General features: G+C 37.8%; 1 protein-coding gene across 1 annotated transcript in view; it reads left to right on the forward strand.

Annotated features, from left to right (window-relative positions):
- Positions 1-16,741, forward strand: part of DMXL2 (Dmx-like 2) — a gene marked incomplete at its 5' end in the record, with an annotated part of 169,766 nt that extends 153,025 nt beyond the window's left edge. Inside the window, 14 exons of the mRNA XM_010839555.1 lie at positions 4-89; positions 501-702; positions 1,690-1,807; positions 5,321-5,383; positions 6,177-6,263; positions 6,347-6,468; positions 7,634-7,772; positions 8,441-8,501; positions 8,634-8,761; positions 10,434-10,511; positions 11,833-11,924; positions 12,902-12,954; positions 14,393-14,610; positions 15,284-16,741. Of these exons, the coding sequence (XP_010837857.1) occupies positions 4-89; positions 501-702; positions 1,690-1,807; positions 5,321-5,383; positions 6,177-6,263; positions 6,347-6,468; positions 7,634-7,772; positions 8,441-8,501; positions 8,634-8,761; positions 10,434-10,511; positions 11,833-11,924; positions 12,902-12,954; positions 14,393-14,610; positions 15,284-15,493 (1,657 nt within the window). The remainder of the gene's footprint in view (positions 1-3; positions 90-500; positions 703-1,689; positions 1,808-5,320; positions 5,384-6,176; positions 6,264-6,346; positions 6,469-7,633; positions 7,773-8,440; positions 8,502-8,633; positions 8,762-10,433; positions 10,512-11,832; positions 11,925-12,901; positions 12,955-14,392; positions 14,611-15,283) is intronic.
- Positions 16,742-17,041: the final 300 nt, after the last annotated feature.

Consider the following 17,041-nt stretch of genomic DNA (forward strand, 5'->3'; position numbering starts at 1 on the left):
CAGCTGGGCTCTTCTACATTTGACAATGGTTAAGCTTGCACTTCACAATGTCAGGAATTTCTTTCCCATTGCTGGATTGGAATTTTCTGGTAAGTTTGGAATTTGGAAATTAATGCTAATAATTACCAAGTTTCTTGTTACAAGATCCATATAAAAGAACTGAAAAAAAAAAAAAAAACTGCATTGGAGATGTTATGAGGTGTCTTGTTTATCTTAGGTTCCAGTGTGTGGTTTTTAGTTCACATGGCAAGAATTACTGACTACCTGGAAGGTTGGAAGAAAAAGCAGGAAACCAGCCTGTAGAAGTGGAACATTTTCTCAGCTCATATTAGAAAGCTGGTCTTTTGTTCAAAGCATTAATAATCCAAATGATGTTAGATTAACAGTTTCAGATTTATTTCTATTTTCAGACGGTTTGGCTCTAACAACTTGGATTTTGTAAATATGTGGGGATGGTCGACATCTTTAATCAAAGTAAAGTATATCCTGTTACATTTTAGAGTTGCCTGTAACATCACCATTGGGTATTGCTGTGATTAAAAACTTGGAGAATTGGGAGCAGATCTTACAAGAGAAAATGGATCATTTTGAAGGTCCTCCCCCCAACTATATCAACACATATCCAACTGACCTTTCAGTTGGAGCTGGACCAGCTAGTCTTCGAAATAAAGCAATGCTAGAACCTGAGAATACTCCATTCAAGTAAGAATTCTCTTATAATGCTAATAAGAGTAGCTTGGCTTAACCTTTCTGGAAGACAGTTTGGCACAATATCATGCCAGTAGCCTTTAAACCATGCATGACTTTGAATTTGCAATCCCGTTTCTAGCAGTATATGCCAAAGAAAATATCTGAATTCTGGATAGAAAATTATTTTTCCCCTATTACCTATACTTCAATAGACAATTTTATAATCAGGAAGAAACCTTTATTTTCGTCATCATTTTAAGAAGTCTTAAATGCTTTGGGATAACAGTCTACATATGCAAATAAGATGCTACTGACCTTTTGTCTGTAATTTAATGCTAAACATAGTAAGGTTTTTTAATTGATGTTTTGATCTTCTATCTGTTCATCTGTGTGCTGTGTGCTTAAGTCACTTCAGTCATGTCCGACTCTTTACTAGCCCATTGATTATAGCCCACTAGGATCCTTTGTCCATGGGATTCTGCAGGCAAGAATACTGGAATGGGTTGCCATCCCTTCCTTCATTTCTTGTCTTTTGGCAGATGGGTTCTTTATCGATAATTCTACCTGGGAAGCCCCTTTTGATAAGCAGCATCCTGTTTTTTGAGGCAGCTGGCCATGATGTAGAGTATTGCTCATAAACTTGAAAGATCAAGGCTTTTTAGTTTGTTAGGCTGTTAAAAATTAAATGTGGGACTTTATATTTATTGATGATATGCTATAACCAGCAGATCCAACCTAAAGGATAATTTAAAAAGAGAATAAAAAGAGATTCATTTGACTCTCAGCTCAGCTTGTCCATTTGGAGAATCAGTAATTAGAGAATTAATTGCCAGATGAAGGAATGATTTATAGAACTAAAAATTCAAAGTGAAACATTAAATTTTGTTGCGGTTAATGCTATATTTTCTTTGAAGTAATGGAGGTTTTAAAAAATTATCTGCAAATAATGAAACATTTTCTATACTAAAATAGTGTGATACTTTTTTTTTTTTTAACTAGATCCCGGGATTCTTCTGCACTTCCAGTCAAACGACTTTGGCATTTTCTTGTTAAACAAGAAGTACTTCAAGAGACATTCATGAGATATATTTTCACTAAGAAAAGAAAGCAGAGTGAGGTATTTTGGGAAAAAAAATTCTCTCATAATTTTCATTTAGTTTTCTTTAACATTTCTAATGATTCTAGTGCTTGATTTATTTGAAATTTACTTTTGGTTTGAACTCATTGTCTTTCATACATTATAGGTAACATTGTACCAAACTTGAGAGAATTTTTTTAAGATAAAAACTTACAATTTTTATTTCATAACAATGAAACAACATAGGTCCTTGGATAAATCCGGTATAATCAAATGAAAGTTGGTATGTCCTTTATAATATTTGCCATTGGGATTTTTACATGTAACAAACATTGTGAGGGATGGCTTAGGGAATTTAATATATAAATGAGTATACTCTATGTTATGATTCTCCAAATATCATTTAATTGAAAATGCAGCATAACCCTTTATTTACTTGGCATTTAGAAATGAACAGGATAAACTGTAGAAGCAACAAATTCAAGATAATTTTGTGAGAGAGATTAAACTACAGAAATAACAAATGTGAGATGAAGGAGATTACTTTTAAAAAGTGAGGCAGAGATTCTACACTGCATGGTGATTTTTAAGCTAAATATAAGTTAGGAATGTAATGCCATACAGAGTTCAAGAAGAACCATGAATTTGAGAGAGTGGCACTTTCGACCTTAAAATGATCTCATTATAAAATGAAGGGTACACAGATGGTTTATATAAGCATTTCAGTCCATTTGGCTATTTAATGAGCTAATGAGCAGTTTGAAGAGTGTTCTGAGTGTAAGATGTGATTAAAGATTTGGCAAACAAAAACAGTGAGAAAAGAAAAATGAATTATATTTCACACCAAGAGGGACAGTCTATGTGGTTCAGTTTCCCAAGGTAGAAAGTAGAACTGCCTCTCACATGTTCCCCGTGCCTACGGCAGCAGAACCAGACTCACTCTTTTCACTAGTCATTCACTCACTTGGATGGCCATTGTGGTCAGTTCTGGTCAACAGTCATTTATTTTTTCTGTGGATTTAAAAATTATGTACTTAAGTGAGGAACTGGAGGAATGAAGTATAGGGATTCTTTTGTATCTTATAAGCTTTTGTAATAACGAAAGACTCCAATGGTGTGGAAATTATTGATGTAGGGTTTTGTTGAGGGAACCCCAGAGCTATATTCATTTCCTCTCATTTAATCTGTTGTTTACTGCATTTTCTATAGTGATACTGAGTCCAAATCCCATAAAATAAGATAGAAGGTCTAAGAAATAGATTTAAAAGATATTGCTTAATTAGAGCTCTGTTATTCACAGAAAGCCAGTTCAAGCCAGTTTATTGAAGGATCAATTTTCTGAGTGTTAGTTCTTCAAATTTTTGACTGATTTCTTGAAAGTATGCTTTAGTTGTTCATAAGGTTTCTGACAGTTTTGTTTTGTTGAATCATCAGAGCCTCAGAGTGCTGTGGGAAGCCAGGGTCAAGGTTGATCGGACCCTCAGTACTTGTCTTGCGATTCAGGATCTGTTGTTTCCTTTCTGGTTTCCCTCATTCTTAACAAAAGTCTCCCCGATTCTGCCCCTTACCTCCACTTCTCTATGTCCCTCCATCTCTGTGCTCTTGGAATCAGGAGCCCAAGCTTTATGTACTTTTCTGTTTTTCTACCAGAAGAGGCTCTCCAGGTACAGGGACGTGGGACAGACATAAATTGAACGTTTCTTAAAATGCTGCTTATGTAAGTGTTGGTTGGCTCCAGCATGGGAAGTACATGGCTGGGGGTTTACATGGAAGAATTTTTATCATGTACCCTTTTGTACCTTTGAATTTAAATTGTTGAATGAAATCAATATCTTGTTCGTGCTTCGTGTTCAGTCGCTCAGTTGTGTCTGACTCTGTGACTCCATGGAATAAAGCCCACCAGGCTCCCCTGTCCATGGAATTTCCCAGGCAAGAATACTGGAGTAGGTTGCCATTTCCTCCTTCAGGGGGTCTTCCCAACCCTGGATTGAACCCCCATTTCGTGTGTCTACTGCATTGGCAAGTGGTTCTTTATCACTGCTCCACCTGGGAAGCCCAGTGTCTTGTTCAGTACTGTCCAGTAGAACTTTCTGTGATGATGGAAATGTGTATCTGTTCTGTACAGTATAGTAGTCATCAGCCACATGTGGTTATTGAGCCACATGTGGTTATTGAGTTGAAATACAGCTAGTGTGATTGAGGAACTGAATTTTTAATTTTGTTTAAACAGCCACATGTGGTTAGTGGCTACTGTGTTGACTAGCACAGATCTGCTGAAAAAATGGTTTTCATTTATGAAAAAACATTATAAAAACAATGTTAAGGCTGTTAGGACGAAATAAAATTGGTAATTTAGTTCAGAAATATGCAAAATTTATTAAAACTACCCATATAATAAGAGTGGTTTATCTTTTTAGATTATTAAATAGGATATTGGTGGTCTATAGGTTTGGTAAATCTAGTGAATTAATTACCAAAATTGGCAAAATAATCCTAAGAATGCTAAAATTTTGGCTAATTTTTTAAAAATCACTTAATAAAAATAAAATTCTGAGAAATGCTGAAATTTTAGAATCACTAGAAGATATGTTTACTCACTGAGTATGTTAGAGACTACTCTACAGAACAAGTCTTTGTGAAATCGGTAAGTGTGGGAAGCTTAGCCCCTTGATTAAAGGTGGATAGGGTCTTCAGCAGTTGGCTTCTGCTGAGTCACCCTCTGCACACATGGTCCCATTCCTTCAGCGTCAGCTGCAGCAGCCCTCGGGCAGTCACAGAAGGCGTGGGGCGTTGGGCATGTTGGCTGAAAGAGAAGCAGGCACTTCAGGAAGTTTTGGTGTTAGGAGGAATATGTTGCTGTGATGAAACCTTCAGTGGTTTCCACAGCAGAGCAGAAATACCACTTCTGATTGTAGGCATCCCTAATGGTCCCGTCATCAACCAGGAGCAAAGTTATTTGTGTGATTCCTTTCCCAAGCCTCAGCTCATCAAACATGTACTTGTAAGGAGAAAAATCCTAAGATTATGTGTAGTAAATGGTTGATGTGAATTTTAATCCTTGGATCTCTCTTCATGGATATATTCCTTCTGAGTAAGAATGAAATAATTATCAGTACTTTTAATCTGTGTTTACAAAAAAAAAATTTTTCATTTTTTACTTGAAATAAACCCCTATAAGGATAGGAATCTCTGTAGTAGAGAATGCATCTGCTTGTATAAATAGGTTTTATTTTTCAAAATTTTGGGTTTTTTTGAGTTTACAGTTAGAACTTCCAAGTTATATAACTGACATACAAATAATGAATTTAATGAATTTTTATTTTCAAATTGCTTTTAAATGTATAATACATAAATTTTGCCTGTTTTGTGTTGTGTTTTATCTGATATCACATTTTACTCAGTTTAATTCTTAATGTTGTGCTTGTAAATTCATTTTTACCATCTTTAAGTGATGGAGTGTCCATTTCAATTTGAAGATTTTCTTTTTTTTTTTTTTTATAATTCCGTTTCATGCGTGTGTTTTGCATTTGTGACGATGTGGTGTTGTTTAAGTCTATAGAAGAACATGTGAAGCAGGTCAAACAAAACTGCGTAGCAGAAGATTGCCACATCAAGGTAGTATTCCATGCTCTCAAATTTAGCTCATTCTTTAAAGTTCAAGGAGTTAACCCCTCATCTCTGATACTAACCATGATCTGCCCAGCTGGCTAACTAGTCAGAGTGCTCACTGCTCCCACACACCTCAGTGGCACAGGGTAGGAGATGCTCCACTGTGTCAGGCTTGAGCTCTCTTGCAGTTGGTTCTTCTCCTTGTTGCTTCCTGTCCCGTCTTCACTTCTGTCCCTTTTCAAAATCTATTCTAAAGCATGATTGTTTTATGCTTCCTCCTTCTTGCTTCTGCCTCTTGTTTCCTTCCTGTCACCTTTGACTCTAAGCATAACACTTTCCTCTCATCCATCTCCTTCATTCCTTTATAACTGTTCTTCTCTCCAACTTCTTACTCCTATCTCATCACCCTTATTTAAAAATATATCATTTCTTACATGACTCCATCGTCTTTCTGTGTCTTTTTCTCTCACATTCTTGCTGCTATGTCTTTGTGCACTTTGGGAAGAGACAAGAGACACATTTTCCATTATAAACACTAATGAAAATTATGTTAGCTAATCTTTTGTGACAGTTACTCAATATCCTGTAATCAAATGGAAATTTTGTAATTGGGGTGATTACAGGGCATCAGAGAATCAAAGCTAGTTCCACATTTAATTACCAACACACTAAAATTACTGGTACCTTCTTTCTTGCTGCTGCTACATTTTCTTCTTGTCCTTTAAAGTTTTGTGGGACATATGTATATCTTTATAAAGCTGTGCTGTGACAACTAAAACTACTGACATGTGTCTTGTAGGTTGAAGCAGATCTGGGCTATCCAGGTGGAAAGGCAAAAATCATTCATAAAGAGTCAGATATGATCATGGCATTTTCCATTAATAAGGTAAATGCTTCAGTTATTATGAAGAATGTAGTACTTTGATTTAGTGAAATTGCTCAGTTATTGACTCTGCCTTTGCTTTATAGGCGAACTGTAATGAAATTGTTTTGGCTTCAACACATGATGTACAAGAACTCGATATTACTTCTCTACTGGCCTGTCAATCATACATATGGATTGGAGAAGAATATGACAGAGAATCCAAAAGGTTTGCTTATCTTATATAGTCAATTTATTTTATTTAACACCAAAAACATTTTGCATGGGGTATAGTAGTCAATTTTAAATATAGCTTTCTTCAAAGAGTCTATTAAATGGTTATGCTTGTGATTTGAATTGTCTCGAAAACTATTTGTGTCTCTCTCCCTTCATTTGGGAAGGAGACAAACATAATTGGTTTAGCTGCCAATAAAGGCTTTCCTTTACTTCAGTATACAAAGTACTCCTACTTCTTCCATTAGACCCTGAGCTACTCCTAGGGTTTGAGTCAGAATAATCCTCAAAGCCTAATGCTAATTACTGACATTTAACTCCAAAGAAATGTCAGAAATTTACACAGTGATAAATAAATTTACCTGATTTGCATAATTACTGTAAAAAGCAGAATACAGAAATATATTAAGTAGACTGAGTCATATTTACTAATTTTCAGTGTTTCTTCTTGCATATCTCCTTATAAGCATACCTTTTTTTTAAGATAAAAATGTAGACAGCCTTACTTTTCAGTAAAACTCTGGACACTGCACCAAGAGTGCAGGAACACTTTCCTATTTTGGGGTGTCTCCTCCACGTTTGCCCTCCCTCTTCTTTTCTCCAGACTCTTGGAAATTTTATGTACTGGGAATGGTGCCAGGATAGCCTCTTCCACTGTTCTGGTTCTCGCTTGTTAGTATAGAATATAACTAAGTTGCAGTCATACTTCAGGGTAGATGGAACTGTGTTATATAACAATTAAAAATTAACATTTTAATGTGATAACTAATACCTCACTCTAGGAAAACTTTTAACTCCGATTTCTTCAAAATGTATGAATTTTATAAATGGGTATCTGTACTTGAAGAGAACATACAGTCTTTTTCTATATAGGATAAAAAGCCAATCTGTGTTAAATACTTCAAAACAAACATTTGCTCTAATTTGTACAACAACAAAATTCCCCCAAACATTTAACTTACATTTTGCCTAAATGCAAAAAGTTAACCAGTACTAAAACTGGCGATGATTGGGACTTGTACCTAAGTTTTCCTCATGGATATTTATTCATTTTATTTTTTTAAAATAAAGACTGTCCTTTGGGTAGATAAAAAGGTCTGTAATTGGAATTTGTGTTGAAAAAAGGAACTTTCACAGTAACACACGAATGTTTTCCACAGTTCAGATGATATTGATTATCGTGGTTCCACTACAACTCTTTATCAACCCACTGCAACCTCCTATTCAGCAAGTCAGGTGCATCCATCTTCCTCTCTGCCATGGCTGGGCAGTGGACAGACTAGCACTGGAGCTAGTGTGGTATGTCATTTACTATTAGGTATGGTTTCTGGATATGGACTCGCTCAAAAATAGGTGTAAGTCACTTTGACAGAAGAACGGTGGGCTGCAGAGCTGAGCCCTGGCCAGCAGTAGTAACCACAGTGACACTAGCTAGCGTGCTGTGAATATGTGACAGGTGCATGCTTGTTTTTTTCTCGTAACAACCTAGGTGATTTTCATTTTATAAATGAGCAAACTGAGAGGCACATGGTGGTAAACAGAGAAGGAAAGAATTCTTGTCTACTCTGTGTTTGAAAAGTGCACCAATGACATTATTGTTAATCATGGTAGTTAAGGGGTCCCATTCTCATGTTCTGCTCTGAAGACTCTGGAGATAGTTCTGATTGTCCTCAGGGACGGGCACTTGGAGGAGAGTTCCCTTTATCCCTAGATGAAGCCGCTCGGTGTCCTCACAGTCCACACAGACCAGGGCCAAGCCATCAAGTGACTGTGCTTCCCCAGCCTGTTTAGACAAGTGTCACGTATTTAGGGGGTCAGAAAATCCACAACAGGGTTTATTTAAGTAATAATCCAGTGTGAGAGAATAAATGTTATTAGAATTATAGAATTAGATGTGGCCTGAAGCATATCCTTCCTATCTCTTGTGTGATGCCACAATGTAAATTCATTTTCATCTTCTTTTAAAGCTTATGAAAAGAAATCTCCATAATGTTAAAAGAATGACATCACACCCAGTCCATCAGTACTGTAAGTGTTTTATTCATTGTCAAAGAACTGAGTGGCCGCTATCATTTTGAAGCTGGCTTATAGAATTGGAAATATTGGAACCCTTTCCTAAGCTTTATGTCTTAAGTTTTTGCTTTTCCTCTTGTGTCTCAGATCTTACGGGTGCTCAGGATGGCAGTGTACGAATGTTTGAGTGGACACGACCTCAGCAACTTATCTGTTTCCGCCAAGCTGGCAATGCAAGAGTCACCAGATTATATTTTAATTCACAGGGCAACAAGGTTAGTTCTAGGGGGTTACTACTAAATTCATCTGAAAATAATTGTGGATATTTATGAATAAATGGCTAGTAAAGCTACATCTAAAAACAAATTCAGTCACTATAGATCTAAGCTTAGCAGGCAGTTTGGAATGGAAACAGTGAGAGATTTATTTTTGGGAGGGCTCCAAAATCACTTCAGATATTGGCAGCAGCCATTAAAGTAAAAGACACTTGCTCCTTGGAAGAAAAGCTGTGACCAACCTACACACCATATTAAAAAGCAGAGACATCACTTTGCTGACAAAGGTCTGTCTAGTCAAAGCTATGGTTTTTCCAGTAGTCATATATAGATGTGAGAGTTGGATTATAAAAAAAGCTGAATGCCGAAGACTTGATGCTTTTAAACTGTGGTGTTGGAGAAGACTCTTGAGTGTCTCTTGGACTGCAAAGAGATCCAGCCAGTCCAGCATAAAGGAAATCAGTCCTGAATATTCATTGGAAGGACTGATGCTGAAACTCCAATACTTTGGCCACCTGATGCCAAGAATTGGCTCATTTGCAAAGACCCTGATCCTGGGAAAGACTGAAGGTAGGAGAAGGGGCTGACAGAGGATAAGATGGATGGCATCACCGACTCGATAGACGTGAGCTTGAGCAAGGTCTGGAAGTTGGTAATGGACAGGGAAGCCTGGCGTGCTGCAGTCCATGGAGTCACAAAGGGCTGGATACAAATGAGCGACTGAACTGAGGCAGTTTGGTGTCTGTTTATATAGCCCTTTGGCTCTCAATAAGAGCATAAATCCACAGAATTTTGTGTGGATCAATTAATCATCCACTTACAGATACACTAAATATTCTGTGATTGTAAAGAATGTTTTTGTTGCATGTCTTGATGGTACCCCTGTGTGAAGTCAGGCACCTGAGAGAAACCAGTTTTTTTTTTTTCCCCTAAATTATACTACAGAAATTTGGAGTAAAGCAGTGAAATAGGCATGGAAAAGCCTTTAAAAGGTGGCAGGATATTTTCAGTACTTGGGGTTTCCTGAGACCAACCTAGATAGCATATTAAAAAGGAGAGACATTACTTTGCCAACAAAGGTCCATCTAGTCAAGGCTGTGGTTTTTCCAGTGGTCATGTATGGATGTGAGAGTTGGACTGTGAAGAAGGCTGAGCGCCGAAGAATTGATGCTTTTGAACTGTGGTGTTGGAGAAGACTCTTGAGAGTCCCTTGGACTGCAAGGAGATCCAGTCAATCCATTCTAAAGGAGATCAGCCCTGGGTGTTCTTTGGAAGGAATGATGCTAAAGATGAAACTCCAGTACTTTGGCCACCTCATGCAAAGAGTTGACTCATTGGAAAAGACCCTGATGCTGGGAGGGACTGGGGGCAGGAGGAGAAGGGGACAACAGAAGATGAGATGGCTAGATGGCATCATCGACTCAATGGACATGAGTTTGGGTCAACTCCGGGAGTTGATGGACAGGGAGGCCTGGTGTGCTGCGATTCATAGGGTCACAAAGAGTCGGACACAACTAGCGACTGAACTGACTGAGAACTACAGCAGCAGGAACGTATGTACAGGCAGGATGTTGGTAAAGTGGGACTGAGTGACTTTCCTTTTGATAAGTGGTTTTTTACCTTTGACATGGCTACTCAGAAGCTGTATTTAATATTTACACTATTCTTACAGTGTGGTGTTGCGGATGGAGAGGGTTTTCTGAGTATTTGGCAAGTAAACCAAACTGCGTCAAATCCTAAACCTTACGTGGTAAGTATCACTCAGTATTCCCGGGGTACATGCAGAGGCTGCCTTGTTTGTGAAGTGTTTGTTTCAGACAGCAGATCCTACTGGTAGATCTTTTGGGAAAGGGACCGCTCTGCCAGGAACCACAGCCCAGCACCCATTGCCCTCATTCTAGGTCAAAATAACCAAAGACTTTGGTCATCCTTCAAGCTCTGAAAACCATTGTATTTGAAAATTTTTAGGGACCTTCCCTGTGTGTAGTACTATTTAAGATACATTTCTATTATACTTTTATCCATTTTGAAATCTCTAACTTCTTAATGATAGAATTTTATAGTGATTCATTTTAGGTACTATAATAAGAACCAGACAGTTCCATGCATGCCAATTTGCTCCAGAATATTACTTACTAGATTTTAAAATAACCAATCCCCATAGGCGACTTCATCCATTAATCCAAATCCTGTTTCAGTCATTTGATGATGCAGATGAGCATGTCTGGAGATGTTTCTCTTAAATTAATACATTATAGACTGTGCAATAAAGTCTTTATAGAAGTGGAAGTGACCTTCAATCTACCCTCTGGCCTTTGTCATTTCTGTAATATGCCAAAATAATTTCAAACAGAAAAATGTCTATTTTATTTTAAATACCCCGTTCCTCCTCCTGACTCCTCACCTCCAAGTTTCTGTTCTTCCACACCTGATACAAAAAGGAGAGTCATATCTGTCTCAGTAACTGGTTTGCTACAGCTCTGGAACATCCTTAGGCAGTCTTGGGCAACCTTAAACCTGTGGATTACTTTGCAGGACTACTTTTGACTTTGTTTATTATTATTGCTGTTTACCTGGAGTGAAGGCAGGGCCCACAGAGGTGGTAAGGAAGCTAGGTATCTATATTAAGGTTACAGTTTGACTTGAGTCCTTCAGGACTAAGACTAGATGGACATGTAGGAGTTGTTCCTCTTTGGGTGGTGGCTGTTTGTTATGATTTAATATTATTAAAGCTTATTAAATGTATTTGAGATAAGCACTAAAATTGCCTGGACCCTTAATATAATTAAATTTCTTGCTTAAATTCATGTACTTGTTTTATCCCTTTGTTACATAATCTAAAAAAGTCGCCTTTAATTCCATGTTTTTACCAACTTCTTTAAGTTTGATATTAGCCAAATAATGTGCAGATGACAGCAAATCCTATCATTTACTCTTTATTCTAGATTTTAAAAACTGTCTACAGCTTTTGCATGTAGTAAATGATTAGCAGAGCTGTGTGTGTGTGTGTGTGTGCTGTACCACATCTTACAGGGTTCTGAGATAACAGCAGCTGCACTTCGTTCCCACAGAGCTGGCAGTGCCACAGTAAAGCCACAAGTGACTTTGCATTTGTTACCTCTTCAAGTCTAGTTGCCACATCTGGACACTCCAATGATAATAGGTGGGTTGACAAAGATGCAAACCAGAAATAAGCCTATTTTAGGCAGAAAGGCAGTCTTGCTAGAAAGTATGCTATGCTAAGTCACTTCAGTCGTTTCCGACTCTGTGCGACCCCATAGACGGCAGCCCACCAGGCTCCCCCGTCCCTGGGATTCTCCAGGCGAGAACACTGGAGTGGGCTGCCATTTCCTTCTCCAATGCATGAAAGTGAAAAGTGAAAGTGAAGTTGCTCAGTCGTGTCCGACTCTTAGCGACCCCATGGATTGCAGCCTAACAGGCTCCTCCGTCCATGGGATTTTCCAAGCAAGAGGTACTGGAGTGGGGTGCCATTGCCTTCTCCAGAAAGTATGGATTTCTATATTTAGTCAGGTTTTACAACCTCAGAAATACAAAAACTGTTACAAATTCTTTTAAGCAGTTTTCCTTATCAGAAAGAGGCAAAAATTACTCCCAATGTAATCTAATAAGTATGTGGAATTTTTTTTAACCGGTGTTAAATACTGGCAGATTTTTGAGACTCTATAGCACAGAGTCGGACACGACTGAAGCGACTTAGCAGCAGCATTCTCAACATTTTCTTTGCCTTCGATTGTTTTCATTGACAGCATGTGCCCATGAATGATACCTCTCATTTCCCTGTGGTGTTGATGCCCAGGGATAGAGAAGCATCTCTTCTACTCAGGAAATAATGTCTCATTTTCCCTGGAGTAATAATGGAAAAGAGAGAGGGCCAGGAGATGAGATGGGGACGAGTCAGGTGGGACCCATGTGAGACACAGAACCCTGTAGTTTGAAAAGGATAGACTCTTAGAAGTGATATATCCTCAGTCCTAACCTCTACTACCCTCGTCCTAGTTGAGAATCACTGCTTTATAAATGTAAGTGAACCAAAAAACCGTAAGACTCAATAAGTAAAAATATTAGATGTAAATCCCAGTGATGATTTAGAACAACTTGTCTATGATGTATTTTTATTAGAAATGTATGCCTCTGGGACACATTGATAACACCTGGAAACAGCCTCATTCATGGTGAGTCAACTCTTCGATTTTCATTATGCTGTGAAAGAGTGCTTTCCTGGTTTTAACTAGTAAATTCAGTGTGTACAGTTTGTTCATGGGTTAAAAATGGAGAAATGTATAGAATGAATAAAATTCTAAAAGTTAATTGGAATGCTGGCTGGCTTGCTGAGGTAAATATGTATGGTCTCAGACATCCAGCTAGGCTCGAGTAATCTTTGTGTTGTATTCCCTTCAGAATATATGGTATGGGGAGTGGTGCTACTAACAAGTCTTCCCAGTTGGTGCTAGTGGTAAAGAACCCACCTGCCAATGCAGCAGTCACAGGAGACAAGAGTTCGATCCCTGGGTTGGGAAGGTCCCCTGAAGGAGGTCATGGCAATCCACTCCAGTATTCTTGCCTGTGGAATCCCACGGACAGAGGAGCCTGTGGGCTTCAGTCCATATGGTTCCAGAGTCAAGGCTGTTGAAGGAGTTAGTGGCAAAGTATTTATTGAGCTCAGCAGAAATGAGATCATATTTTAAAGAATTAAACCTAACCATAAAATGAAAGTTAACCTTATGATGAATTAGAAATATGAACAATGCCAATTGAACATTATTCCTTTGTGACAGCGTTTCCAGATTGCCATCCTAAAGATCAGTTTTCCACACGATACCACCAAAAATGCTCAAAGCTCTAGTAAGTTTTGAGTTAAACAAAGCTAGGTGGACTTAAAGATTTCTTTTATGATGAAGAGGTATTATTTGAGAGATGTAATTTTCAATTTTGATTGAAAAATTGTTTTGGTGAATAATTATTAACATCTTTTAAATTAATATTAAGGCTTTAATCATATTAGAATGCAGAGTCCCAGGAAGGATAGCTTCTTAATTTGTAGCTGGCAGTTTTCACACTAGTGTAGTTTTAATTACTTCGTTAGGAAGAATAGTTGATCTACAGTGTTTTTGAAGTGTAGTTGATTTACAGTGTTAATTTCTGCTATATAACAAAGAGATTCAGTTGTACATACATTCTTTTCCATTATGGTTTATCACAGGATATTAAATATGGTTCTCTGTCTCTAGACAGTTTTTTATAAGGCTTTATGTATAGACAGGGACTGTGAAAGGGTAAATACTTGTTGTCATTGGTGGGTGTTAGTAAAGACATCGAGTATCACTGAGAAGCTTGTTCTCCTCTGCATTTTGGCTTCTGCATTCTTAGGAGACAGTATAGCTTAGTTAGGGCTTAAATTTACTGTGTATATGTGTGTTTTCATACTAAGGTTATGAATAAGAAGTTTTTTTTCTGTCAGCGCTTGCAATCTTTTTACTTTGATCATGATTATAGAAATTTAGAAGGGAAACTGTGACAGTAATTTCTGTATTACTGAAATGTGTATTTAAAAATTACCAGCAGTACCAAAGTAGACATGGTTTGGGAAAGGCTCTTGATGTTTCTCTCCAGGTTTCACATGCCACGATCATGGTGCCACGGTGCTTCAGTATGCACCAAAACAGCAACTCCTCATATCTGGAGGCAGGAAAGGATACATCTGCATTTTTGACATCAGGCAGAGACAGCTCATGCACACATTCCAGGCGCATGACTCTGCTATTAAGGCACTGGCTCTCGACCCCTGTGAGGAATATTTTACTACAGGTTCAGCAGAAGGTAACATCAAGGTGAGTCATTATATGAGATGTGTGCAAATGTGCTATTATGTTTATATTCTGTCAAGGCTGATTGGGAAGGGGAACCAAAGCAAAAAACTAACCACCCTCTTTGTGCGAACACCGTCTGCCTCTTGCTTCCTTCCTTCTTTCCGTGTGGTTCTTGTTAGGACCTAGAAAACCAGATGAACTCAGTATACTCTCAGGTCATAAAAAGCTTTAAAGAAGTCTATGTGTTTAATTAACGCATGGAGTTTCTGGGGACCTTCTCCCCTCTCCCTACCTCTGTCTCCAGTCCCTGACTCTATTTTGCACAGTTGAGGTTTCCAGATAAGTGAGGCAGTACTGTTCTTTTATACTGCCCCAGGGCCAAAGCTTAGTATGTTAGGAATGTATTTAATTGAACTAGAGATGGGGTTATATATGGTTAATATGAAACAAGAGGATGTGAAAAAAAGGAATTTGAAAGAAGGTACAGGGAACTGTAAAGATAGTAAATGGCCCTGTGAGTGGTGTTACTTCTAATTAAATAAGCTGTTGGGAAAGAGGTAGTTGAGGGGAAGGTTGGGCTTTAAAGAGGTCATTTGGGCTGGGAGAACACAAGTGAAGGCCTTGTTTTTGAAAGTTTCTCATCTCTTTCTTAAAAGACTTACACTTTTTGTTTTCACCGTTTCCTCTAAACTAGGTTTGGAGATTGACAGGCCATGGCCTCATTCATTCATTTAAAAATGAACACGCTAAACAGTCCATATTCAGGAACCTGGGGGCTGGAGTCATGCAGATCAACATCACCCAGGGCAACCGGATCTTCTCCTGTGGGGCAGACGGGACATTGAAAACCAGGGTTTTGCCCAGTGCTTTTAACATCCCTCATAGAATTCTTGACATTCTGTAGGCTTAAAGGTTGGGGCTTTATTTTTATAAACACTTCAGTTAAAAACACTCTGCAGAAATTGTTAGGCATTTCTGCTTTCCAAGCAGTTGTTTACCCATTGAAAACAATACAGAGAATCTCTGTGTAGAATCTGATCAAAGGTGAGTGTTAGGCCGCGTTGTGCCTATGTGGGCTGGTAGAATGACTGTGCATGTAACCTTTATCATGCTGACAATATTTAAATAAAGCAAAACCTAGTATTGTATGAAGGGTAGCTATTCTTTACAGCATTTAGCAAACCTGACTCAGAAAACAATCAAGGTTAGAAGTTAGCCTGTAACTAAGTTATAATAATGAGAAGGACTTTTACACCAAATCTAGGAAGAAAATGTTGCTGTTTCAGGTTTTTCTTCCTATTCTTACCACGATTGTAGCATGCCTGCAGTCTCCTTTGTTGAATGAAGAACAGTCATAAGGAGTTAGAAGCTCCAGGTCACCAGAAACACTCTAAGCTTTGGAGCCCCGTGCAGTGACTTGTTCTCTGCTGTGAGAGGTGGTTCCCATTCTTTTCCTGCTGAATATTTTTCCTGTTAGTGTTTATACTGAGCTAGTACTGTAATTTGCAAATGAGTGCAAATTTAAATGCAATGTTTTCCTCACAGTTCGCACATTCACATTTTTTGGACTGCTAGTTTTTCTATTTAAATATTTGCCTTCATGTTAGGAATGTAATAGTTGGACATGACATTTTTGTAGTTAACCAAACCATACCAAGTTAATATTTCTTTTTTTAGTCCAGTTTAGTACTTTTTCTTTTCACTATTTAAGGTTAAACACTCACAACATTTGAAGGCTATGTTGAAACTACACCAGTAGAGCATTTCATATTATAATTAAAATGAATGTTAGGCTTTTTGTGGCCAATTAATAGTTGATGAGATTGGTGATATTATTTATTATCACAGCCTATTGTATAAACTATGCAGAGTTAAATATTATTTGCTTGAAAAATATTAGCCAATGTTGTCATATTTTGATGTACTTCTTGGTTATGACCAAAAATATGTTCTTGAAATATTGAAACCAGTGTCTGTGTGTTTAAATGTTTACCAGCAAATTGTCTCATCATGTTAATGAGAATGTTTAATGCCTGTGCAGTAAATAGTAAAATATAATGGCATCAAAGCACCTTTCTCTGAGGGCAGTGTGGTATTTAGGCTGTGAAATACATATGTAAAAGAAAAATAAATGTTATTTGTTAGAGTTTTATCTCAGTTTGGTGTGGCATTCTTTGATAATAACAGTTGAGATCATTTTAACTTTAATAAAACTTAACTATTGGAAAATTCTTAAGATATTGGGCAGTTCATTCATTTACAAATATTTATGAGTGCCTTCTATATGAGAAGCCATTTTAGGAAACGGGATACAGAGGTGACCAGACAGAAGGCACGCAATGTTGGGATTCAGTAGGGTAAGAACTAACATTACTTTATCTTCTTGTTGATTGAAGTTAGAGTGCATTTTGGTGTCCACACTGGTGAAGGAGCTAAGCTGGGGATGGTGCTC

The sequence above is a fragment of the Bison bison genome, unplaced genomic scaffold (genome assembly GCF_000754665.1).
Source record: "Bison bison bison isolate TAMUID 2011002044 unplaced genomic scaffold, Bison_UMD1.0 scf7180017864118, whole genome shotgun sequence".
In the NCBI taxonomy this organism is placed as follows: domain Eukaryota; kingdom Metazoa; phylum Chordata; class Mammalia; order Artiodactyla; family Bovidae; genus Bison; species Bison bison.